This window comes from Leopardus geoffroyi, chromosome A3, assembly GCF_018350155.1.
Source record: "Leopardus geoffroyi isolate Oge1 chromosome A3, O.geoffroyi_Oge1_pat1.0, whole genome shotgun sequence".
NCBI classification, from domain to species: domain Eukaryota; kingdom Metazoa; phylum Chordata; class Mammalia; order Carnivora; family Felidae; genus Leopardus; species Leopardus geoffroyi.
The window spans coordinates 121,205,918-121,233,354 of record NC_059336.1 but is presented as its reverse complement, the minus strand read 5'-3'; the positions used below and the strand labels follow the sequence as shown (position 1 = coordinate 121,233,354).

Sequence of the window (27,437 nt, the reverse complement as noted above, 5' to 3'; positions counted from 1 at the left end):
TTCAAGGTTTTTTTTTTTTTTTTTTTTTTTGTTTTTTTTCCATTTAAAAAATAGCCTTTATTTAGCAGAAAAAATACATGGAGTCACAAGTGTTGCTGGCATCTGGGATACATGGCTCTCTGCTGTTTTTTGGTAAATTTCTTTCTACCTTTTTTCCCCATAAACTCTATATACTAACCCTAAATGCTGCATATTTTCTGAGAACATTCAAAACCATTCATTCATTCCACAAGTATTTCTTGCCACCCACTACATTTCATGTATATGCTCCACGTAGGTGCTGGGAATTCAGCAATGAGATATTTGGCTTGAGCCAGGCAATCATCATTAAGACAGATATGGTGAGTTACCTAACCAGCTCTGTTTTCTCCATTTCCATTCCTCTGTCCTAACAGAAGCTATCTCTTCCCCATGTAACCATATACCTTACAGAAAGCTGATACCATCTCCAAGCGTGGTCCCAATTATTCCCCACCTCCAAGCTTTATTGAGATATAACTGACAAATAAAAATTATACATGTTTAAGATGTATACATGTTTTGATGTTTCACTATTAGTATATACTGTGAAATGATTACCATAACCAAGTTAATTAACATCCCTATCTCACATAGTTACCATTTTCTCTCCTATTTAGCAAATCTCAAGTGTACAACAGGATATTGCTAACTATAGTCACCATGCTGTACAACAGATCCCAGAACTTATCCACCTTGCATAACGGAAAGTTTGTATCCTTTGTCCCTCAAGTCTTTCTGAAACCAAAAAAAAAAAAGGTTTTGCTTTGACCTCAGGCTTTCTTTGCATTCTCCTCCCAGAGCTGTTCATACTCAGCCCTTCCTCAACTCCCGCTCATTCCTGATCTGTGCAGGCCAGCTTCTGCTCACTTAACTAAACTGGCAATGTAATGAGGTCTGCAGAGGTCTCACTGACAATTCAATGGATAGTTTTCAGCAATATGTTAACCAACTGCTCCGCATTGCTTTGCAATGATGACTACAGTTCTCATCCCCTTTTAATTTCCTAAATTGCCTCTGATGAAAGTATCAATAAGCAGTGAAAGGCTGGAAGGCAGGAAGCAGAAGGAAGAAAGTAAAAAAAGAGACAAGAATAATCTGCTGGCCTGTGAAGAATCAAATGCTAACTGAAATAATCAGGCTTATGTGTGTGAGTACAGTCCATAAATCATCATCAAACCTCATTTTATAGACGAAGAAACTTAGGTTGAAATTTCTATGCAACCTATAGTAGAAGTTCTAAGACCAGATATTCTGGCCATTTATGCTATAAAGAAAAAGCTGATACTATCTTTCCAACTTGCCCTACCTTTGCTTAAATAACAAATGAATTCTACTTATCATGTTCCTGTCTTCACTGTGTGTGAAGACATATACATATACATGCAACTGCCTACTGCCATCCATAGTAGAAGGGAGTAGAATGAACACTCAAAATCTAGGGTCAGCAAGTGCTAAATGCAAAGCATCTTTCTTTAAATTATATTAAAACAGGAATTCACGGAGTATTTGAAATACTCTATGTGCTACAAATGACCATGTGAACTATTTATGTATATGACTTAAACATTTTTATCTGAAGGGCAAGCATTCTAAACATGAGGCCTGGTAACCAGACGTAACTAAGGCCACCCCTGCACTACTGGTTCTTTCAGATTTTTCTTTACAGCAGCATTAGGAAGCAGCCTGGTATATACATGACATAACCTTGCTCTGTATTTCAGAAAGTATAACTTTTATTTTAAACAATGATTTCCAGTGACATGGGTAAATGATTTACCCTTAGCTTTCTTTTTTATTGACTCAGTAATCATCCCAGCAGTTAACCCAATGCACAGGGACGTTTTAAGGGAATTTTGAGGGATTTTTGAGCGTCTTGGGCTCCTCATGAGACAGGTTACTCTGGGCAACCCTACGAATTTCTGGCATTAGACTCAAACAGGCAGTTAGACAGCAGAAGGCTATTCAAGCAAGCAGAAAGAAAAAAGGTCTACATTGTGTATGTTATTTCAAACAAAGATACTCAGATAAATGCAAAGAATAGTCCAGTTTTTAAGAAAAGAAAACAGTAAAGTAACTCAAAGAAAAGGAGCTAGATATTAGAAAATAACCTTAAGTAAGAGGAAGAGGTTGTTGAGACAGCTTAGCAGAGACAAAAGGCACTGCAGAACAGAGTCATCCATATTCCCACACTGCAAGATAAGGCAGATAAAAAGCCAATTAAACTATGTACAGATTTAAAAAAAATAATGTAGGGAAGATAACTTTGCTGGCTTGTCTGTCCATCAATGACAAATTACTTGGTTTTCTTTAAATTATTTTCTAGAAAATATATGCTTGTGTAAAATGTATTACCAACATTATTTGCCTAAAATTTCCCCTCCTTAACTGAAGCCAGCGTGGTCTCTTTTCTTTATAATATTCACTCTATAGTTGGTGTACTATTACTCTGAATAAGTCAGCAAAAGTCACACGAAGAGGTGGATGGCTGCCTGAAAAACTATGGAATACTTTAGGCTCCGAAAACTTTACATTCAGTTAGCAAATAAATCGCTGAGACTATTCCCAAATTCGAACGCTGGCCCATCAGCATTCTAAAAACCTAGAAGGTTTTTTACCTTTTAATACAGCTTTCATAGCTATGGCTTCATTATGTCGCTAACACTGCAAAGAATGGTAAGCATACAGTAGGTACTCTGGGCATCTGCTCTGCCACTACGGCAAATAATGAATCGTGAACTTACTTTTCATGCAAAGTTCAGAGTGCCAGGTTATGCTTTGGATTTCACTGATTATTGCATTACTTCACAAAGGTTAATTAAATCATAACAAAGAAACAAAAAAAAATCTAGTGTGTTATAAAAGCCTCTATCACCAGAATTAGTTTCAGTTTTCCATAGCTACCATCTTAGAATTTTGCCTAAGATCATGTTGGCTGAGATCAGTTTTCTAATACTGATAAAGGCAACTATCCTTAAAAATGTATAGATAGCAATAAAAATAGTCAAGAACTGGAAACTATGATAAATGATAGGTTTCACTACATAACAGTATTTATAGTATCTACAGAGAACATTAAAAGCAATCCTGTAATCTAGTATCGCTCAAATTATAAGATAAATTATGGAAATACACTACATATAACAATGATAGCTTTAGTTACTTATTCCACTAAATCAAAAAGAGGAAGGTAAGAAGGCAGTAACTACAAATGAATATAACAGAAAATAAATACCTTTAATTGATTGTTAAATGAATCCATTTCAGATAGCTTAGATGCAGTTTCTTTTTCAAGAGCATCTAATTGTTCTTTAAGTCTTTGGCATAATTCTTCCTTTTCCAATGATTTTTTATGAAGCAAACCAATCCCTAAATCTGAAATATAAACATCAGGTAGTTTACATTTGGTAAAATTTCTTATGTCGCTATTGGTAAGTGACTTACACTGTCACAATGTATCTAAGCCAAACCCTTATGCTGTATACCTTAAACTTATGCAGTGATGTATGCCAATTACTTCTCAGTAACACTGGATGAAAAAAGACATAAAATTTCTCCATGGTAGTCTACATTATGGCTGTTTCACAATTTATGTGACTATTCCCTTTTGATTGGCATTAGGTTGTTTCTAATTTTCTACCATCTACATAAAAATGCTGCAATAACTATCCTTACACATGCATTTTAAAGCACTCGTGAAAGTATTTTATATGGCTAAGAGGTGAAAGAATTGCCGTGTAAAAGGACTTGAACACTTTAAATTTGAGAGAAACTGCCAAACTATACTTGCACAAAGGGGCACCAACACAAAATGACACCCAAGTACCTGCTTCTGCATACCCTCATCAATAATGGATAGTCCCAATCTTTTTTCATTTTCTCTAACTGGCAAAAAAATGAAACCTGTTATTTTAATTTGTATTTTCTTGGTAACAATTAAAATCAAATCAACACCTGTTTATAGGCTTATTGGCCACTCTCTTGAATTGCCTCACCTCATCCACTGCCTTTTTTCTTCCCATTGGGCTGTCTTAATTTGTGATTTGCAGAAACTCCAAATTCTTGTTGTACTATATGTATTTCAAATGTTTTACTATTTATGATGTCTTTCATCATGAAAAAGCTCACTTTTATGTCATCAAATCTGTAAATATTTTGCTTCATAGCTCTAGGTATTATTTGAAGAAACTTTCCTGACACCGAGATCATACAAATGTTTTCCTTTGTTTTTGTAACATATTTTCTAGAGTCACTTTTTATATTTACCCTCTTATTTTACCTAGAATTTATTTCTGTACATACAGTGAGGTAAAGAGCCGCCCCCCTCTTTCGGATAGGCAAGTGCCCCAGACCACTAACTGAAGTGATGGTGATTACTGACAGCCCGTGCTTTCCCCACTGGTGTTAAATGTCAACTTTATCGTATCCTAAACGGTCAGATACATACGGACCTGTTTTTAGACCCTCTATTCAGTTCCATTATTCTATGTCTTCTTTCTGATCAATAATACACTACTTTAGGGACTAGAGCTTTCCTAACTTATGTTTTGATACCTGGTAGAGCTAATGTCTTCCCCGCATCAATGTTACTCTTTTTCAAGTCTTGCCTAATCCTGCGTATTTTCTCTTCTGGGTTAATCTGTGAATTATCTTGCCAGGTTTCAATTAAACCTCAATGGAACTGAATGTATGGACAAAGTAGTAGAAAACTGACATTTTACAACACTGAGCTAGATCATTCAGGAATATAACACGCACATACTTATCCAGGAATCTTTTATATCCGTAAAATTTTACAGCTGTACATTTCTTTATTCATAATAATGAGAATGCTAATGTAAATGAGATTTGTTCATAACATTTTCTAATTAAATACTTCTGATACAGTGTAAAGTTACTGATTTTTATAGGCTCACTTTTTATCCAGTCACCTTGCTAAGTTCTCTTATCATTCTCTAGTGCTTTTCCAATATTTCAACAAATATTTTATCATTAAATTACACATCTGCTATGTACAAGGCCCTGCACTATGTGCAAGAGCAGGTAAAAAAGAAGGATATGTAAGGCATGGGTCCTATCCTCAAGCAGTTCAGAATCTAGTTGAGTTCGGAGACAAGCAATGTGGAAAAAATAAGTTAGTATACATTCCTAGTACTCTTCAAAACGAGCATCAATAGTAACAGATGTTTTAATACTGAATTCGAATATATCATATCTACGAACACCTTGTTAGGCAACTGAAAATCAAGACAGACAATGTGGTGGCACAGTGGGCTTTAGACTTAGACAAGAATTTGAGAACCATTACTCCACCACCTTGGGCTACTTAATCTTTCTGAGCCTCAGTTTTGCTAAGCTGCACAAAGGGAATAACAATAACTACTTCACAGGGCTGTTGCAAAGATTAAGAGAAATAATGCATGAAAATTGCCTAGCATGGTGCTGGGCCCATGGTTGGGAATCTTAAATGGCAACAGAGATGGAGAGAGGAATCTAAGGGATACAGGGTACTTTGCAAATTCCAAACAAAAGCTTCCTATTTTAACTGGATAACTATAAAAAAAATTTTTTTTTAACGTTTATTTATTTTTGAGACAATGTGAGAGACAGAGTGTGAGCAGGGGAAGGGCACACAGAGGGAGACACAGAATCTGAAGCGGGCTCCAGGCTCTGAGCTGTCAGCACAGAGCCCGATGCGGGGCTTGAACTCCCGAACCGTGAGATCATGACCTGAGCCAATGTCGGACACTTAACCGACTAAGCCACTCAGGCACCCCTGAACTGGAAAACTATAGTAACAGCTGAACTGGATCAGATTCTACAGAGAAAGAGTAGCTCTACCAGGTCCCCAATAAGATATATTCCACATTCCATTCACAATCCAAATACTAAAACAATGAGAGTTGATGCTATCCTTTCTGTGACTGTACAGATCAGGAGGGCTGGCTCACCTTGCCCCTGGAATGCCTGTGGAGGGGTGAGGTGGGGATTATATATTCTGAGCAGCGAAGAAAATACTTATGTGTAAGAAGACAGTCTGAGAAGAGACATGGAGAGACTATTTCAGTGGAAGGTGGGGGACATAGTAGGAAGAGTTCACAACAGTAAAATTCTCTATTCCTGGTGTTTCTTCCATGCAAAGGGCCCTTCACTAAGACAACATTCTCAGCTTCTTTCCACCCCTTCAGTCACGGCTGAGCTCAAGATAAGGACTTGGGCATACACAGCCTAGACCCTTCCAGTCCTTTGTGTTTTCTTTTTCTTTTTTTTTTTTTCTTTATTTATTTATTTTTTTTTTTCAACGTTTATTTATTTTTGGGACAGAGAGAGACAGAGCATGAACGGGGGAGGGGCAGAGAGAGAGGGAGACACAGAATCGGAAACAGCCCGATGCGGGGCTCGAACTCACGGACCGTGAGATCGTGACCTGGCTGAAGTCGGACGCTCAACCGACTGCGCCACCCAGGCGCCCCTGTGTTTTCTTTTTTTAATGTTTATTTACTTTTGGCGGGGGGAAGACAGAGGGGGACAGAGGATCTGAAGCAGGCTCTGTGGCTCGAACTCATGAACTGTGAGATCATGAGCTGAGCCAAAACCAAGAGTCAAACGCTTAACCGAATGAGCCATCCAGATGCCCGCACCCTTGTATTCTTGAGACTGAACTGCCCTCAGGAAGCTTGTTCTACTTGGTTTTACAGGTGTATCTGTCCCACTCACAAATAAGCCAGGCTGTCCAATATCAGCTTTACCAAAAATGAGGTGATATTTTGGTCTCTCATATGTCTTGCTCTTTTGCCTCACTTGGGCAAAGTGAGGCACTTGGGCAAAGATGAGGGATGCTATTTACTGGACTTCTTAAAGAGTCAAAAGTATAATAATCCTGGAATGGAAAGGCTGACAGATACTCAAAGGGAGACATTTAGAATACTTCAGTTAGTTCTAACATGGTACTTTCAGATTTACTTTAATAAACCTTTCTTCTGCTATGTTGTTATTGGCATGCTATCTGACATAGAGGTCTTTTCTTCAATATTCTGGTTGAGACTTGGATCAAGAAAAATGTTACTTTCCCACAAATTATCTTGGAATATTTTGTTCCAAAAATGTCAGATGGCCAAGTTGGTAAAATTCTTTCTATGAATTCTTTCTATGAATCTGTTAAGGCCATCATTGCTGTAGACTATCACCCAGAATCTCACAGCTTTGCTCCCACGGCAAAATCTCCTCCTGAATAGTTCTTTACAATGAGGGTAGGATTTTGCCGGAATGCACATACAGTCTTGGGTTAGAGCCAAACCCAGATCTTATTTAATTATAGTCTAACATTTTATTTGATATTTATTTGAAACATATAAATAAAATGTTATCAAGATAGGAAGGCATACCACAATGATTACTTATTTCATTTTTATTTACTTTTTATTGGTAAAAATGCTCTAACATCTGTGATATTTTTTTTCACATAATTTTGAAAATTTAAACTGTACAAAAAATGTTATTTATAACAGAATAATGCTATTTTCACAAGAGTATGACTGGCACCTTCACGCAGAGAAGAATGGAAGAGGCAAAACAAACCTTAGAGACTTACCAGGTGTGTTACCAAGCTGCATGTTCTTAATTCTTTCATTTAATAATTGCTTCTCCGGTACCAAATAGATAAGTTTATTTTGATAATCCTTATAAAAAGAAAAAGTAGTGCCTGGTTAAAACTCTGTCACGTTGTCTGAAAATTTTTTGGAAACTTAAAAACATGACTTAGTCACTCTTAAAACTTAGTACAGGAATAATACGTAGCTGTAAAATACTGCTTATACTTTATGAATAAACTAGAATGGAATTATGTGTGACTTAAAATACAAGTATTTAAACATGAATTCCCATTTATGAACGACTGGCTGGAAAGAAAAGGGGGTGAGGAATGGGGTGTGTCTGAAAGTCTTACTGTTTTCAGCATACTGATGGATGACAGCAGGTACAAGCTAAGAGGTGCCTTTGGTATCTGCACTGAATGGTATCTGTAAGCAGGTCATGGCACCCCAGAATGAATATCAAAGAGAAACTGATAACTCAGGAATAACTAGGGAAGCAGGTTTAAATTAGACAGGAAATGTTATGTGGCCTGTCTGTACCTGCTGTGACACAGGAAGAAGACTCTGTTAATTAACTGCTAGTCCATACAGAAACAGTAATTTTGGTAAGAGGACTCTAAAGATTCAGAATGCTTCCAGAGTCCCCATAATAACTGAACTAGACCCTACTGCACAAGTAAAGAAGAGATTACCAGGTCCCTGAAGGACACACACATTTAACACTCTCACCACAACTCTGAAAAGAAAAATGTTAGGTCAAAATTTCCTAAAAGAGTACCAACAATCTTAGTTTAACGTGTTCATCACCCTTAAAGTGAAAACTATTCTATCAGGAAGAATTATTAATGACTGCTCATATTTATGGACAATTCAGCAGCAAAGGACTAACCTGAAGTTCTTGTTGGAGTTGCTTGATTTCCATAATTTCCAGGTCACACTGTTTATCTAGAACTTCCAGCTCAGTCTTTTGAGTTTGTTTTCGGAGTCGGACATCTTGAAGTCTGCCTGAGATCTGCTGGTGTTTGCCATTCTATAGGAAGAGCATATAAATACACAGCAACATAAGATGCTAATAGGAAATGTTCCTGTCAGGAGAATCATATCCTGATTTAAACTTTTAAATGTCATTTATCATTTATACTCAGTCTAGATAAATGTCTAAAACTAAATGGGGAATGCCTGCCTGGATGGCTCAGTCAGTAGAGCATGCAACTCTTGATCTCAGGGTCGTAAGTTTGAGGGTGACTTTGGGCGTGGAGCCTACCAAAAAAAACCCCCCAAAAAACCCTACAAAAACAAAGTAAGTAGAATGTGTTCTAGAGTTGTATCTGTTAACTACAAAGTTGTTAGCAGAAAACATACCATTCTCAGAGCATAAGAAGGGCCCATATGTTAAGATGAGCAAGCACAAACAGAACACACTGAATTTTTTCTGAATTCAGGATTTAGGCATTAATTTATATTAAAATAGAGACAATTTCAAAGACTAATGAGAAATAAACATCTACATGTGACTTTTAGCATTACCTTCTCTGCGCTTCTATTTCTACCCTCCACACTGCCATCTAATTTCCTCCAATTAAACAGGGTCCAGCAGGGCCTTTTGGGTCACAATTTTCTTCTCCCATACCAAATATTCCTTTTCTCTTCTTCTGAGAAGTATGGGGGGAAAAAAGCAACAACAGCAGAGATTCTCAATGGAGGCTAGAGAGAAGGGTGAGGTGTTACGGGCTGAAGTGTATCCCTCCAAAAAGTTATGTTGAAGTCCTAATCTCCAGGACCTCAAAATGTGATTGTATTTGGAGACAGGGTCTTTAAAGAGATCATAAGGTTAAATGAGGTCATATATAAATGGGCCCTAAAATAATCTGACTTATGAGGCTAGAAAATGTGGACACGAAACAGACACCAGAGATGCGCAGGCAGAGGAAAGGCCATGTGAAGGCACAGCAAGAAGGCAGCCATCTTCAAGCGAAGGAGAAAGGTCTCAGAAGTAACCAAACCTGCTGACATCTTGATCTTGGACTTCTGCTTCCAGAACTGTGAGAAAATTAATTTGTGCTGTTTAAGCCACCCAGTCTGTGGTATTTGTTATGGCAGCCCTAGCAAACTAATACAGTAAAGGGAGGAGGAGAAATAAGGCTTAAAAATCACTCATAAAGTTTTTACTGGAAAGTATGCTTCATATTTGAGAAATACACGCTAAAAGGAATAGGAATAGGTTGTGTCTACCCTGGATTTCATGTTACTTATCTTCAGCATGTGTAAGTATAGGCTCTGGGCCTTCCAGACTCTGCACATTAATCTATGCTACTTCTTGGTATGTAATCCAAGTTCTTGGGGGGAAAAAAACCATCAATCTTAGGATTCTCTCCCAATATATACTAAAAAAAATTTTTTTTTTAAATATTTATTTTTGACAGAGAGAAACACAGGGTAGGAGTGGGGGAAGGGCAGACAGGGAGGGAGACACAGAATCCGAAGCAGGCTCCAGGCTCTGAGCTGTCAGCACAGAGCCCGATGCAGGGCTTGAACCCATGAACCATGAGATCATGACCTGAGCCAAAGTCGGACGCTTAACCGCCTGAGCCACCCAGGCACCCCTGGCTCCCATTATATTTTTAAAGAAAAATATAGAGTCAACATAATGGTTGAGACAGATACCCAAGTAGCTACACAAAGAAGTTAATGTTTTTTAGGACAGTTTTGTAGTACTATGGCAGGATCAATAATTGTGATATACTTTCCTATCCATTTGAAGTACCTTTATGATTACAAATATTGCTATTTTTAAAAATTTTAATTTCAAGTCATCAACCAAATAAAATGTGAGACTCCAACTAAACAAGATCTATACTTGGCTCTATAACAAGGCTACACAACCATTTTTGCAAAATCCTATTATACCATCAAGTCAGGCTTATGGATTCTAGGGTCGTAGTAGAAAAGTACACTTTCCCAACACCCTTTATACCTTCCTACCTTTCATTTGCAACAAAGTCTTTTAAACAACTTGACCCTCTGATATCTGATGTGTAAACATTGGTAAGCATAGTGGTAAGAACCACACAGTCCTACGGAACTGGAAGGAATCCTAAGAGATCATTTAGATCAGGAATTTCAAATCATTTCTGTCTTTTTAAAAAGGAGTAGAACCCTTTTTCCAAACAAATCTCAGATAAAGCTCCAGTAAAAGCAAATCAGGTAAGTGTGGAGCTTCTCTGCTGTGAACGGTGGGAAGCACTGGGGAGTGCCTTAGCCTCCCCTCTCCCACTGCTGGTAACCCCACTGGAGTGGGGTCTTCCAGACAGCAATTTGGAAAGTGAAAATTACTGAACTAGTGTAGCCTTTTGTTTTATAGAAGGGGAAAGTGAAGCACAGAGAAGGGAAAGGTCTTGCCCAGGAATGCGTGGTTTGTCAGCTTCTGAACTGAGAGCACAATGTAACTCTCAGCATTCTCAGTCACTATCCTGTTTCAGTACACTATACCACCCAGACTGTTAAGCACACATGAAAACGTGACGATATAATCACATGAACACCTAATATATTCATGGGATAGGTTTAAAAAACAATGACGTTTTTCAACAAGAAACTCTAGCATCACTCAGGGAAATTTCACTTAAACTTCAGCCATACCAGTGCTTCCAACTCGAGATGAAGACTCTTCTTTTTAGAGTTTAACCTGACAATTTCTTCCTGTTCTCTATTCCTTTGATTGAGAAGCTCCTGGCGACGAATCCTCTCCCATTCTAAACGACGTTGTCTTTCAAGTTCCTGTTTTGCTGCCTGAAAATAATGACTTAAGTTTGACTTTTAAATTAACAATTTTTCATCATTCAAAAACTGCTGGGATAAAAAAGATAAAGGCGAGGCAGAGTTTAGCACTTAGTGGGCTTCAGGGCCTAAGGGTACCTGGGCAAACCCAGTTTTACCAGTGGGCCTAACCTACAGACTTCCACAAAAGCGACATCACCCATCAGACTTTTTGATTGTTTCCTGGGACCATCTCTTTGTTTCTAGTTACTTTTCGTTTAAACCAAAGGACAATTTCATAAACATAAACGTTAATAGCAATAATCGCACCTGTAGTCTGGTATCAGGGAAGAAAAACCCTTCTACTGATATTACTTCAGTATCACTAGGATTTACTGTGCTCCATCCTAAGCCCCTTGAAACAAAGGCAGTCCTCTTAGGGATGCCACACGGCACCATTTATCCCAAGGGCCTGCGCAAGCCCACCCTCGTGCTTCTCCTCCAGACCTTCAAACTCCCCAGTCTCAGCCTTCTGCTGCACCAGTTCTGTGGCCTCTCACTCTGGATCCTAAGCTTACTTTTGTTCAGTGACCTGCCTAGACAGACCCCTTCCTCTGGCTCACTAACCTCAGCTCCGCACTCAACTCAGCTTTGCAATCAATCCTTCTTTGAGTTGCAAATCCTTCTTGACCTACAGAAATACCACCTTTTCTACCAGTTACTGGCCCTGAAAACTCTTTATAAGGCAAGGGCCCTCTTCCAGTCCACAAGGGAAGGAAGGTTCAGAATTGGAGAATAGGTAAGAATGAATGAGGCAGAGAAAAAGGGACAACAAAAACACCCATTTTTTTTTAAATCAAGTAAGATGTATCCACTTATCAAATATAATCATTTTCTTAGGCAATAAAATAACTTAAAAATAACCTCTCGTCTTTCTATCTCTTTTCTCCTTTCTTCCTCCCGCTGTCTCTCCAATTCCCTCTGCTTCTCCAAGCGTTTTTCTAATTCAAGTTGTTTCTTCCATTCTTGCTCCTGTAATTCTCTCTGTTTTCGCTCCCACTCTTCCTTTTCTTTCTGGGCTTTTCGCTCTGCCTCCCTCTGCTGCTGCTCCATCAGGGCTTGGCGCCGCTTCTCCAGTTCCACGTTCCCTCGCTCGTAGTTGGCCTTCCGCTTGTCCTCGAAAGTAACTAAATAAGGTAGACAGTAAACACTCTCACATGAAGAGCCCAACAATGTGGACTCCAATTTCAACACACTCTTGCCTCGTGATCATCTGAGTGCTGTTACTCTGTGGATACTTCTCTTAAGGATAATTTTACCTCAAATATAAATAATAAAATATTTACTTTTGTCTAAGAGTATTCATTTTTGGAAAACAAATTTCTAAGTATGAATTCATCTGAGAGAGAAAAAATAATTTTACTATTCTTGCCAATAAAACCATTTTCCAACTTTTTTCTTAGCATTTTCTTCAAGGACAAAGCTAGATGGCTATATATTTATTTGATATATTTCACTATATTTTTAATACTTTAGAACATCTACATATGTACTTCTTCAACCAATATTTAAACTGTTCTTTAGAGCTTAAGATTTTATCACATCACCTGCTACAGTGATTTTTCCTAAAGTGAGAGAAACATTTTAACTAGGATATCAAATACACAAACTCTTGCCAAATGTGCATACTTTCTTCCTAAATACACTTCTTCTCATTTTTGACTATCTTAATTTTTTGCTTCAAAATCCAACCCATTCATCAAATAGTTTTCTCTTATGGTATATAAAATATTAAGAATGTAAAAATTCTAGGGGCGCCTGGGTGGCTTAGTCAGTTGGGTGTCCGACTTCGGCTCAGATCATGACCTCGCGGTTCCTGAGTTGGAGTCCCATGTCGGGCTCTGTGCTGACAGCTCAGAGCCTGGAGCCTGCTTCGGATTCTGTGTCTCCCCCTCTCTCTGCCCCTCCCCTGTGCTTGCTCTCTCTCAAAATAAATAAACATTTAAAGACAGAGAAAGAATGCAAAAATTCTAGATACTTATTTACATCTCAAGGTAAAATTTAAGAGAACCCACTATAAATATACAACTTAGACACTCGATGTTACCTGGTAATTTTTTCTGAGGTTCCTCTTCTTGAATTTTCTGATATGAAGGCAGAGTTCCATTAATGGAATCAATTTGCTTTCCTCCTCTAGGAAAAGCAAACAAACATATTTAGCAGTCTGGGAACTGTAGACCAGACTATATATACAGTTATACTACCAAATGACTAGAGCCATTTAACATTCAAAATACAGCATCAGAGACATTAAGAGTGCAATATGGTCTGTAGTAACCATGTACAGCAGGATACGGACTGAGAAAGAGAGAGATCTGGATTCCCACCACAGTTCAGCTGATTGCAGTCGGTGAGCAAGTTTTGTTTTTAATCTCTTTAAGTCATCAGTTTCCTTATCTATAGTATGGTGGAAACACACCTACTTCTACTCCTTCCTGGCATAACTCATTAAATACCAAAATCAAATGGCAGTGTAAATGTTTAACTTCCCCCTAAACTAGAGCAGAGGCCTCAGGAAATCACTATGTAGTAATCATGTCTGTCCCCAGGGATCAAAACCATGCCTCTTCCCTCCAGAGGCGCCGACCTGAAAGATGGAGGGACAAGTTCAGGAGGCAACGTCAGTGGCAAGGGCTGTCCAGCTTTGGCCATGTCAGTGAGATGCATCGCAAGGATGAACTCTTCAGCTTTCAGCTGTCCGTCGCCATCAATGTCAGCCAGGGTCCTAAAGCAAATGTGAATATTCCCAGCTTAGAAGCAAAGTCTATTTAAAGTATTTTCAAAAGAGTTCAATATTCTATTTTTAAAACAAGAAAAATGAAACAGCTGGATTAACATACTTTAGGGAAATGTAAATATATATGGAAAAGTGAGCTTATTTTTACCCTTAATTGTCCTATTGTACAAGAGAGGGGAGAAACTTTGAAACAGAAAAGGAAACGTTCCTTCTGAAAATGTGGCTTATCTTGTTTCATGGATAATTCACCTATCAAATCAGTTATCTCTAAATTAAAAATGAGATATTCTCAAACTCTCCGCAGACACCATTATGAAAAAGCAAACTAATTTTACCTGCAAAATAATTCATACCAAATTTTCAAGAATAACATTTTGTACAATTTTACTGGCTTTCAATGTTGCATTGATCTTCAAATGGCTGCTCTTATGGAACATCTCTGAGTCACAAACTTTTTCAGAAACAGGATGTTTCTTACCATAGTGGATGTATAGTTGAAAATCTTGACAAACTCACCAAATAGTAGCTAGCTGAGTTTGAGAAAGATTTGACTGAAGAAGGGCATTTCTAGCTTGAAAACCTGATTGAACAAGGAAACCATAAAAACAAAAAAAGAAAAGAAAAGAAAGGAAATTCTTTAGTCTCTTTAAAGTTATGAAAACCTAAATAGCTGTATCTACAAAATAACACTGCTGCCACCCTGGGAACTTTTAACACTGGAAAGCTTTTACCACATGCAGGTACTGACCATTCAGCACCAATCAAAGCACAACCCTGCCCCAAGGAATTTAAATCTAGAATTAGTAAGTCAAGTGCTCCCCCAGTCCTTTTAGAAAATAACAGTCCATGCCACTGACCAACATGAAGGACCAAGGGCTGGCACAGAAAGTACTGGAGGCCAAGCTCTCCGCCTTCCTCGTGCTCCCCATGAAGCCCCAAGTACAGCTTTTTTAGTGTCTTCAGATTTTCTCTTCTCTCCCTGATCTTTCCTCTTCCAAATAACCTGTAAATGCTGGCATTCCCCAAGGCTCTGTCCTGGGCACTCTGTTCTCTGTGTGTTCACATCTGTGAACGTTCTGTGACTTTTAATAGCACCTAAAAGCTGATGATTCGCAAATGTACACCCCAGCCCAAACCTCTCCTCTAGGTTTAGACTTCTATAACCAACTGAAAAACCTACCTAAGTATTTCACAGGTATCTCAAACCAAATTCATACAAAATAACTCTCTCAATCCCCAGTCACACCCCTCTTCCTAACCATCACCCCAACCATTCTCCCTCAGTCTGCCCTTCTCTCTGGGTGGCATCACTGCCCATCCAGTGGCTCAAGCCAGAAACCAGAAAGTCACCCTTGATCCCTCTCTCTCATGTACACCTATATCCAACGTCAAGTTCTACAATTTAACATCACTGCATGTCTGGGTCTTTCTCACCTTGTAAGTCCCAACTTAATGTCACCTTCTCAGAAAGGCCTTCTCTGTCCACCCTATCATCCAATATACTTCTGCTGGTTTCCTTCAGAGCTCATGTGACAAACTGTAATGTAACATTTATCTTCCTGGTTACCTGTTTATTGTCTGTTTCCACTATCATGCTAAGTTCTACAGAGACCAAAACCTTCATTGCTTTATTCACTAACATATTATACCCAGTGCCAGGTACATAAATGCTTAATATTTGCTAAAGTAATGAATAAAGTTGTAATCCAAACTACTCTAAAGTGCAGTAAGGACTTATGGGATAGGGTCTGAGAGTAATAGCAGTTAGCATTCACTGAATGCTTACTATATGTAGTAAGCTGTTCCAACTTCTTTTCCCTGCCTCAATGTTCAAAAATACATAATAGGCTTCCTGATCTGCATTTTCATGTCAGGATAATAGTCAGACAGGAATCTCAGGCATCTATTCAGAACACAAAGTCCTCGTCTGAGTCACAGGAGTATTCACTCCTGGTGGGCAACTCTGTGGCTTTCTGACCATGGATAAAATCACATGGTGTCTCTAGGGAAGGTCAGCTAGTCACTAAAGCAGGTGTCGCACCTCCCATTCCCAGGTGACTGACTGAGCCCTGAGTACTGGAAGAGTCAGGCCCTATTCAGGCTTCAGCCTGAGTTGAGGCCCACCCAAATAACTCTGCACAGAAGACAGTACATCCTCCAACTCCTCCGCAACAGGTCCCACCACAGAGCCAGCACGAATGCTGCTAACACAATGTTTCACTGAGCTTTGAACATGAGGTCTTGGTAATCAAAGCGACATATACTATACGGAACAAACACAAATACACCATAAATTATAACATGCAATTGGATGTTTATATTACATAACTTTAAAATGTTTTTCACTCTCTTAAAAAAACCTGGTCATTTAATAAAAATCACATAAGGAAAACCACTGGAAATAGCTCATGGCCTCATTCAACTAATTACTCCTTAGTAGATTTCACATAGGAAGTAAGATTTGAGGAGGTTTTTGCATTAAAAGGAGAATTCTTCTAATAAAGAGAAATGGAAGGCTATTGCAAACTTAGAAAAAAGGTCTAATAACTAATGTTTCAGCTCTTGGACAAAGAAAACTGGAAGTAGATCCCTTAGCATTAGGCAACAGAGCAAACAGGAGGAAAAAGAGAAGGAATGCAATTGGTTAAAAGCATACTGGTGGAAGGCTTAAGTGTGTGCAAAGTGTGAATAATACAAAGTGTTACAGAGAGCTAGCAGAGTACTTCACTAAGAAAAGCTCACTTGAAGGTGCCCTGCCTTCAAGTTGGTCTACCAATCCTTTGGATATCCTATTTCCTGTGCCTATAATGTTAGTCCCTCATTCTCTATGTGGTGATCTACTCATCCTCGAAGATCCAGCTCAGATGTCATCTCTTCTGTGAAACTCTCCCTCTCGTATCTTCAGTGTTAGTCACTTTCTCATCTATATTAATCACAGCACTTTCAAACCACTAATCAAATACTATGATTATGTGACGACCTATATACTATGGACTCTTCAAAGACATGGACTGTGTCTTCCTCCTCTGTGTATTCCAGTGTATCACAGAGTGCCCAGAAATTATGTGATTCAGAAACTATGAGTCAATGGATTCATTTAAATAAATCATGAGAGGGGCGCCTGGGTGGCGCAGTCGGTTAAGCGCCCGACTTCAGCCAGGTCACGATCTCACGGTCCGTGAGTTCGAGCCCCGCGTCGGGCTCTGGGCTGATGGCTCAGAGCCTGGAGCCTGTTTCCGATTCTGTGTCTCCCTCTCTCTCTGCCCCTCCCCCATTCATGCTCTGTCTCTCTCTGTCCCAAAAATAAATAAATGTTGAAAAAATAAATAAATAAATAAATAAATAAATCATGAGAGTTTAGGGGGGAGAGAAGAGGAAGAACAAGAGGAAGAAAATTAGATCACCACAGGCTACACTCATTGAACAAAGCACATCATGTAAGTCTAAGTCAGCCCCATCCTCATATACTTGGGCTTCTGCTGTTTCAGGACACCAGAAACAACTATTCTTTTTTTTTTTTTTTTAAATCCTTCCCTTAACTATGAATATATAACTTTACTCTCATAGGTCTCAGAACAGTAACATTCTCTGAAAACCTAATACACAACCTTCATACAGTGTGGCATATACAAGTAAATAACAGTAGGGACTCATTGTTTACAGCAGCTCCCCACGGACCTTCAAATTCCATCTTTGTTTAAAATGTTTTTAGTACATACAGAAAATGTACTAATTGTAAGTTTTCAGCACCTCAGGAGGTTTGTGCATGGCCCCTTCCCAACAGAGAAACTATAATATTCTGATTTCGATCACCATCAGTTACGTTTCCAGTTCTTCAGCTTCATATAAATGGATTAAATAGTATGGATCCTTTGGGCCAGCCTTCCTTCATTCAATACATTATTTTGCTGTGTTCTGTTACAGAAATATACCACGATTTATTTATCCATTCTCCTATTGATAGATACTTAGGCTGTTTCTTTTCTGGATGTTTTGAATGAAGCTGCCATGAACATTTTTGTATGTCTTTTTACTCCACTTTTATTAATTTGAAAGAAGAAACCATTTATTTATTTATTTATTTATTTATTTATTTAGACAGAGACAGAGAGAGAGACAGAGAAAGAGAGAGAGGGAGGGGGAGAGAGGAAGGGCAGGGGCGGGGCACAACAGAGGATCTGAAGCGGGCTCTGTGCTAACAGGAGAGCGCTCAATGAAGGGCTCAAACTCACGAACCATGAGATCATGACCTGAGCCGAAGTCGGACACCTAACTGACTGAGCCACCCACATGTCCCTAGTAATGTATCTTTAAAGAAAATATTGTACATTTTTGCTTGTCCCATCAATTTCAAAGCCTTCTTGCTCCCTTGCCCTACTGCACAGAGACCTCATACTCCTATTCCATAGACTACTTTTCAAATTGTCTAAATATGCCATGTACTTTTAGCTCTTGAGATTTCTTCTGTCACCCTCAAATGTTCCCACCTTCAATCTCTATTTGTCCAAATCCTAACTCTTCATGATGGAGCTTAAATGCTCCCTTCCTATGTCTTATCTGATCTCTTTAAGTATTAGTATCTCCCATTCTATGTTCCCTAGCACTCTAGAGCTCTATTATTTTAAAATACTTATTTTATTATTCCACCTAAACTGTAGATTAGTTGCTGAGTGAAGAGAGAGGGGGAAAGTTAGGAGGTAGGAACTCTACTTGCCTTTCACCCTGTTTATATCCCCTTCACTACTCTTAATTGGAAAAGTTTGGATAATGTTCTAGCATGGACTCAAATGTTCTATAGGGACCTAAGGGCAATTCTTATGGAAGCATCTGGGTTGGAACACGAAAGGGTAGACAATGCTCCTGGGAGGTTTCAGTAAGGGCAAGCAGAGAAAGACCCAAGTAGGGAGGGGACCCACAGGGAAAATAAGATGAAGCTAAATGCCACACACTCTTCCCTGTCACATGAGGGTCTCCTTTCACTGCACTGGAGGATGAGGCTTCATCTTCTCAAGAGAGAGGTCTTTCTTCCAAAAAGTTGGGTGTACACCTGTGTGCTCAACTTGACTGTAAGAACTTTGAAGAAACTGATCAAGTTGTATCCATCTTTGAGCTCTCACACAACTTAAGATATCTGTATTTATCAAATGCCTGCTAAATTTTTGGGATGCTAAAATTTTAGGTGAGTTACAAAGTACAAATTCAAATAAGAGTTCTTCAGTAGGAATTCATATAAAAAAACCTTAACTCTCACATTCTGAAACACTGTATGCCACCTACCTGAGAGGTATCCACTCATGCTTTTGTCAAGACTATTAAATTTTTGCCGATATTTTAACCTTGAAGGCTGAGGAACCGCCCACTCTAAGGTCCCAGTCTTGGGCGAGTTTCCAGAGAGTGAAGCAGTTGAGGAAGTTGAGCTACAACAAAATTTATTAAAAAATTTTATGTTACTAAAAAAAATACACACAAACTTTATAAGACAGAGACATTAAGAATCACACCTTCTATGGTACAATAGTAATTGCTTTTGATATTTTAAAAATTTAAGAAATTTAACCTCATTCTTAGGAAAGCAAATACCATATGAATTACAGAACTACCAAGAACCTATTATGTGCCAGGCCCTGTATGGTGCTAAGGCCTTAACAAAGACAATTTCTAATCCTCCTAACAAACTCAGAAGGTTTTACTGTCCCCACCTGTTTGACGGGCAAACTATGGCTCAGTGAAGGTCACACACATCCATTGGGAGTCTAAGCTAGGATACCAATCCTCCTCTTCTGAGTTAAAGCTAACACTCTTGGTACACTGCCTTAAGGAGTACTATTATGATTTATATAAGGGGTGATGAATCAACATTGAAGCTTTTGTGCTTTCTAAAATTTAAAAGCTATTCAATCAGTAGAATTTGCTCAAGAAAAAAATTAATAATACACTATGGCTATGAGACTTTTTAAGAAACATATATATATATATGTGTATATATATATATATATATTTTTTTTTTTAAAGGAAAAATATGTAATTTGGGGGCAAAAACTTGACAATTGAAAATACAGCAGGGGCGCCTGGGTGGCTCAGTCGGTTAAGTGTCCGACTTCAGCTCGGGTCATGATCTCACGGTCCGTGAGTTCGAGCCCCGTGTCAGGCTCTGTGCTGACAGCTCAAAGCCTGGAGCCTACTTCGGATTCTGTGTCTCCCTCTCTCTCTGCCCCTCCCCTGCTCATGCTCTGTCTTTCTCTGTCTCAAAAATAAATAAAAACGTTAAAAAAAATTAAAAAAAAAAAAGAAAATACAGAACATTTTTAGTTTACGTGGAACATTTTTTTTGAACATTTAACAATTTTATTTTTGTTATTTTTTTTTACATTTATTTATTTCTGAGAGACAGAGAGACAAAGCACAAGTGGGGAAGGGGCAGAGATAGAAGGAGACACAGAATCTGAAGCAGGCTCCAGGCTCTGAACTGTCAGCACAGAGCCCGATGCAGGGCTCGAACTCACAAACTATGAGATCATGACCTGAGGTGAAGTCGCACGCTTAACTGACTAAGCCACCCAGGCGCCCCAAACACTTAACAATTTTAAAAATAAAACCTTATTTTATGTGAGTTAGAAGTAGTAAATTTACCTTAAGCATTTTACATTTGGCCATTCTAAAGTAAAACCTGGATAAGCTCAGAGCTACTCTTTATTGAAAGCATAAAAAGCTGGAGGTTTTAAGCCTTCATACCTACTAGATCCTAAATCAATCAGAGACTGGGCTTTCTGTAAACTAGCACCGCCGAGTCCTCCCATCATGAGACTGTAAGATGACGTATGAGGCAATGCTAAAAAGAAAAAAGAAGAAGAAATGAAAAAGGTTCACACAAAACGATGTCACAAACTATGAAGGAAATCTGTATTTATTGGGACAAAAACGTAACGGTTTCTTTCTTTAACAGTTTCTGACTCATTAGATAGTAAGTACTTACTTGAAGAAGAATAAGGAATGGATAACGGCTGAATGAGGCCAGCGGTTCCATTTGGTAGTGACGATGTGCTAACAGAAGGCACTAGGGGAGCAGGCATCATTAAGGGAGGAAGGGTGGTCCCTGAAGTCGCAGAGGGTAAGGGGGTTGCCATAGGTGCAACTGGAGGCAATGAGTGAGGAATGGACAGATTGGGCATGCTTCCCATTCCTAAAGACAAAACAGAACACATTTTCCAGTGCTCGTAATCAACTATAAAAGCACATGCCAGAAAACAAGTTTACAGTACAGTGAGCAGACCCATGTTTATAGAGACAAACTAGGCTTCTTGTTAAAAAGTTCACTAAAGCAGCTTGGTGACCTAGCAGTGAGGGAGATACTGCTTTCGATATCAATATTCTGACCTGTGTGAACTAAGGGAATGACTACTAAGGAGTTAAAAATTCTCTTCTAGCATCATCATGAAAGCTAAGCAGCCTTTTCCAATTAAATGTTAGAAAGACTGTATTACCTGATTAGATGTGGGGTTTTGTATAAGGATAATAAATACAGTGCTGTTGAGTCACTCAACTAACACATACACATACACATTCCCCCGATGTCCCCAATCCCCAAAAAAGGATGTTCTAGTTACTAGATACTATAGGAGAGCCATTTATGCATATGCATTATTTGCAAGAAGAAAATATGCCATATATTTCACTTTTCTTATAAGTAACACATCCATGCACTTAAGGACAATTCCTTTTAATTTTTTTTAATGTTTACTTTTGAGAGAGAGAAACAGAGCATGAGCAGTGGACAGGCAGAGAGAGGGAGACACAGAATCCAAAGTAGGCTCCAGGCTCTGAGCTGTCAGCCCAGAGTCCAGCGCGGGGCTCCAACCCATGAACTGTAAGATCATGACTTGAGCCAAAGTCGGATGCTCAACCGACTGAAACACCCAGGAGCCCCAAGGACAATTCTTTAAGAGGAACAAAATGATGACTTTTATTTATTTACTAACTAGGTGCATGATAAAAGTACAGTCACACAGTGATTTGGTATTTATGTCCAGAGCTCACTACAGTAGTGAAAGAATTTAGTGGTTTAAGATCTGACACATCTGGAATGAAAGAACAGGTTTCAGATACACAAAAATGCCTAATCCAATGTTCTATTCTAGTGAGTGCTTCTCATATATAATCAATAAGAAACTATCTAATCAGGGGCGCCTGGGTGGCTCAGTCGGTTGAGCGTCCGACTTCAGTTCAGGTCATGATCTCATGGTCTGTGAGTTCGAGCCCTGTATCGGGCTCTGTGCTGACAACTCAGAGCCTGGAGCCTGCTTCGGATTCTATGTCTCCCTCTCTCTCTGCCCCTCCCCTGCTCATGCTCTGTCTCAAAAATAAATGAAAAAAAAAAAAAAAAACAAAAAACATTAAAAAGAAAAAGAAACTATCAAATCAAAATTAACAGAAAACTGATTCCCTCTGATGAAAGTGTAAATCAAAGTCCATAACTTTTGGCCCTAAATTTAGCTGGGTAATTAATATTTAAATCAGAAAAATTTCTACTTAGGAATAGTTTTAAATTACCCCCTAAATTAAACCATTTCAAGTGAGTTTAAAATTGTTCACATTTTTTCTGTTACTCATACAGAGTACAGAGGAAACTAAGAACAGTATTTAAGATCAGCTCTAACCAGGGGTGAGGTCATATAATTTATCATCCATCTGGGAACTGTGAAAGGGGACACTAGCCAGACTTGAGGCCAGAGCAACAGGCATAAATCAGAACTGTCCCTGGAAAACTGGGACACGAGGACACCCCTGCTATGACAGCGACTTTAATATTTCTTATCTCAGACATGAAATTTAACTTGGAGTCTAAGGATTATTGTTTTTGCTAACAAACCCTTTTCTGTTATTGTGTCCAGGACAAGTTTGACTATCAAATGCAGCTAATTCAATTAATAAATGCATACCAAAACGAGCAGAAATTAATGGAGAGAACATAGGAGGTTGTTTCATAATAGGAGGGAGGACCACGGGCAGCTGCTGGCCTTGTAGCTTCAGTTTGATGAGCTTCATCGCTATGGAGAATTCTTGCTGATCCATCTTCCCATCCTTGTTCAGGTCTGATAAAGCCCTAAAAGGACCATGATGTGGGCAGAATGCTATGTAGGGTCACCATTACTTTTGAGGATCATAAAATATGAACAATGACATAGCATTCACATATAGATCATCACTTAATGATAATCATACATATAAAAATAAACAAAACCACCAAAACTAAATAACTTATACATTAAGAAATACTGAACAAGGATACCATCTTATAAAATACTGCCAGTCTACACAGAATCCACATAGAGAGAAACTATGAGACCTTTGGGATGAATTTCACCAGTGTGGACAGAAAGAAATTATCCAATAGTATAATTATTCTAAATTTAATTTATTAATTTGTTCAAATATTTATTGAAAGCTTGTGATGTGTCAGTACTCCGCCAGGCATGGGAATATTTCAAGTGGAAAGAAAGATGGGGTAGCAGTTGATATTTATTGTAAACATATTAAAAAACAAAACACTAGATAATATAAAGAACAATTTTGTTTAAGCTCAGAGCAGGAAAAGGGCGGACTAATTTGGTGTTTACAGATGATGAAAGAAATGAAACAACTACAAAGTAACAGAAGATTTTGAGAGTCTGCCAAATTATAAAGAAATGTTTTTCAATGGCAATGTATACATCTTTCCTCAAAAATTCTAAGGACATTAAAAATTTGTCCAATAGAACAAAATCCCAATTATTCTCATTTAGTCAATAAAATTAACTTTTCTAACAGCTGAATACTTAACAACAGACTACAAGTAAAAACAACTTTTTATTAACTCTGTATCAAAAACAAAACAAAACCAAATCAGACTACCGGAAATTTAAGTTCATCTACAAAAAGAACACTTTACCATATTTCAGCTAAAACAGGAGCCGGCAGGCCTGACTGTAAGAAAAAGGTACGTGCTTGATCACCTGAAGGTAGTAAAAACAAACATTAAGCAGCACATTAGTAAATGGAATTCCTCCAATGTCTCTGAATTATGGTAGTGGGCAATAACAATAACGCTACTGATTTATCATCATTTTAATTTCAGTCATTAAACAATTACACAGAAATACACATATACAATTATTTACATTACATTAATAAGACTTAGATGTTTTAAAACAAAAAAGTCACAAAAAAAGTTACAGGTGGGGCACCTGGGTGGCTCAGTTGGTTGAGCGTCCGGCTCTTGGTTTTGGCTCAGGTTATGATTCCAGGGTTGTGGCACTGAACTCTGAGCTGGGCTCCCTCCGCTCTAACTGTGGAGCCTGCTTAGCACTTTGTTCCTCCCTCCCTCCCTCTCTCTGACTCTCTCTCCTTCCCTCCCCTTGCCCCTCTCCCCCACTTGTGCTCTCTCTCTAAAATAAATACTTAAAAAAAATGAAGTTATATGCATTAATCAATAATTAAAGGTTATATTATTCATCTTAGTTTCTTCATATTAACTGGGATATTTGATAATATCTCCATTTAATAGAATTCGTAATTGAAAAACACTATTCTCTAGAAGAATTCTAAATAAAAAATACCAGGTGTTGGGAAAGACAGTCCCCCATGGGTCTCTCACAATCCTATATGTCCTGCTGTGTGGGCCAAGAAGGCAAGACCCTTAACCACTTTCTACCTGGGTCATTTCTCAGAGTTGGGTTTGCAGTGAGCAATCTTGAGGCATGAGGTAATGTTTCCCCTGGGCCAAAAAACAAGCCTGCTTACCAAAAATGGTGGGTTCCTGTCCTATAACACAATCACTGCATGTTTAACATCCTTTTGAGCTCTCTACATCACCCCTTAGGACTCAGGGGACAAGAGAAGCCAAGAGGAACATGCTGATGCTCAAGCTGCGAGCTGTGCCACTCGTTAATAAAGTCCTTTGTCTCTGCATCAGGAACCTTGGGTCTTGTGCCAGCATCCATGAGACAGTAACAGACTACATTGTTAACTTACCAGTAGGGTAATCAAATTCTAGCCCTGATACCAGGGAAGGTAGCTATTATTATAGAAGTACAAATAATATTAAACTCTAATGGCTAAGAGGATGGATTCCAAAAGCAGACTAAAAAGTTTCAAAGCCCAGATCAACACTAACCATCTGTAAATATAGACAATATAGCTATCTTACAAGGCTACTGCAAAATTAAATGAGATAATGCACTTAAGTACAGCATCTGAAATACAGTACAGATTTGGTAAATATTATTCATTATATTACTATAAATAAAGTGCTCATGTGCTTTGGCACAGAAAAAAAGTTTAATTTATACAAAAAAAAAAAAAATGTGAAAGATACACCTAAATTGATTCTCCTTAGGCTCCGGAGGTCATTTTGCAAAACAAGGGCTAGTGCCAACAATCAACACTTGGTATCACCCTCAAAAACAGAGGGCTAGCATTATAAAAACAGATCACAGAAAAAAAATTCTAGATTATTTTCAAGGAAATGGACCTGACACATATTTCTTCTAGACGTAGTAATACTGATTGTTATACAGGTAATTGGCACAACATATTAGGAGCACATTAATAAATCTGTTTGGATAAAAGTCTCAATTACCTCAAGAACTAACCTGAAAACATTCTAGAAATAATGTTAAAGTGTGAAACTGGACAAGTAAATTGAACTTCTTGAAATTCTTGATTATCATTTAGGATTAGGAAAAGATCTTCCATATGCCAATTCCAAAACAACAAATTAAACCAGTTCCAGATAAAATAAAACCGCTGTTTTTTTTTTTAATTCATGAATTGTGATAGGAATTTTATTACATAATAATTTAAATTTGATGGTAATCGAATTAAAATTCTAAATTCTAAGGTATTACATGAAAAGGAACATAATTCATAATTGAAATATAAACACAAACCTGTTATGTAACCTCCTGAGGGTTTGAGGTTATCAAACTGCTTGTCATGCTTAGTCCGTTCTTCAGAGGTAATAGCCCACATGTTTGGCCCTCCTAAAACATAAATGAAAGACAAAGAAATTGTAGTATATATATGAGAATGCTCAAAATAATTCTAAAATGTAAATATAAAAACAAGTGTCCATTTACTGACAGTACTCTACCCCCACGTGACACAAAAAGTAAAACTCTTTCATGACCATATATACATAGCACAGCCCTGAGGCTTTTCACTCATTCATCTAATTAACATCTATGGAACAATTACTATATACCACTCACTGGCAATGGGCAACAAGCTAAATTCTGGAAATAAAAAGATGAATAAAATATCATTCCCATCCTTTCGACACATTGAACATAGCTGATACCCACATATACTTCACTTCTGACTACCTTTTCAGTTTATTCAACTCCCAACAATAAGAATCCAAATGTTTAAATATATCGACTCATACACACTGGCTGTCTATTATATGAAAATCTGCCTTACAAAGCTGTTGCCAGGAATGCGTTTCATTGAAAAGTAGGTGCCCACTCTAATTTGAAACACTAGATGGATCTGATTTAACAAATATTTCTTAGCCCTAAATGAATGGATTAAAAAAAAAATCTATAAACATCCTCTCTTAAAGACAAGTTTTAAGATTAAAGTTAAAAATAAAGAAACAGATGTACTGAAGAACTAAGTTCCTAAAATAGTTAAACCTACACACTTTCTAAATAAATACCAAACACATAGTAAAAACCTACTTAGTTTACTGGTTTATTATAAAGTAAACAAATTACCCTGTCATGCCTCCTGTGACAATTTGGAAAAATGATGATGACAATAAAAAAATAATGACAACAAAAGACGACAGAGGGAAGCAGCTGGCTTTTACTGAGCCCCGACTCTGTGTCAGGGCCTTTTTAATGCAGTAAACTCACGGACTCTCACCACTACCCTATACATGAGATACTATTATTATCATCCCCATGACACAGGTGAGGAAAGCAAAAGCCCTGACGGCAAAGCTAGTTGCTCAAGGTCGCACAACTAACTAACAAGTGGCAGAGCTGAGATTAGAACTCAGAGAGCCCAAACTCTGCTACGCAGTCTCCCAATATTTATGAAGAAGAGGCTCACATTCCCTGTACCTTAGCTGCTGCCTCCAAAAATTAGGAAGATTATGTAAGCTTATGGGGTGGTTGTAAAAACCATATGTAATGTGTAATGTATCTATTCTAAAAATAACACTAAATATAATTTTTCATCTATTAGATTGGTAAAATAACAACAGCTAACATTTAATAAAACTTGCCACATGT

At 38.1% G+C, this 27,437-nt stretch overlaps 1 protein-coding gene across 19 annotated transcripts in view; it reads right to left on the bottom strand.

The window, feature by feature from the left end:
- ITSN2 (intersectin 2) overlaps nucleotides 1–27,437 on the bottom strand; it is a 146,451-nt gene that overhangs the window by 77,973 nt on the left and 41,041 nt on the right. For 14 of the 19 annotated variants that reach the window (XR_006703745.1, XM_045447567.1, XM_045447559.1 and 11 more), the window contains 15 exons: nucleotides 26,088–26,180; nucleotides 24,089–24,152; nucleotides 23,100–23,263; nucleotides 21,137–21,343; nucleotides 20,896–20,992; nucleotides 19,441–19,580; nucleotides 14,680–14,743; nucleotides 14,014–14,151; nucleotides 13,474–13,559; nucleotides 12,291–12,553; nucleotides 11,250–11,399; nucleotides 8,500–8,640; nucleotides 7,610–7,697; nucleotides 3,254–3,393; nucleotides 2,130–2,210 (listed from right to left, as the gene is read on the bottom strand). Coding sequence is in view for 18 of the 19 variants with exons in the window: in XM_045447567.1 (XP_045303523.1) it covers nucleotides 2,130–2,210; nucleotides 3,254–3,393; nucleotides 7,610–7,697; nucleotides 8,500–8,640; nucleotides 11,250–11,399; nucleotides 12,291–12,553; nucleotides 13,474–13,559; nucleotides 14,014–14,151; nucleotides 14,680–14,743; nucleotides 19,441–19,580; nucleotides 20,896–20,992; nucleotides 21,137–21,343; nucleotides 23,100–23,263; nucleotides 24,089–24,152; nucleotides 26,088–26,180 (1,916 nt within the window). In the remaining variant the exon portion in view is untranslated. The remainder of the gene's footprint in view (nucleotides 1–2,129; nucleotides 2,211–3,253; nucleotides 3,394–7,609; nucleotides 7,698–8,499; nucleotides 8,641–11,249; nucleotides 11,400–12,290; nucleotides 12,554–13,473; nucleotides 13,560–14,013; nucleotides 14,152–14,679; nucleotides 14,744–19,440; nucleotides 19,581–20,895; nucleotides 20,993–21,136; nucleotides 21,344–23,099; nucleotides 23,264–24,088; nucleotides 24,153–26,087; nucleotides 26,181–27,437) is intronic. The other 5 variants (XM_045447562.1, XM_045447570.1, XM_045447571.1 and 2 more) reach the window with 1 other exon arrangement.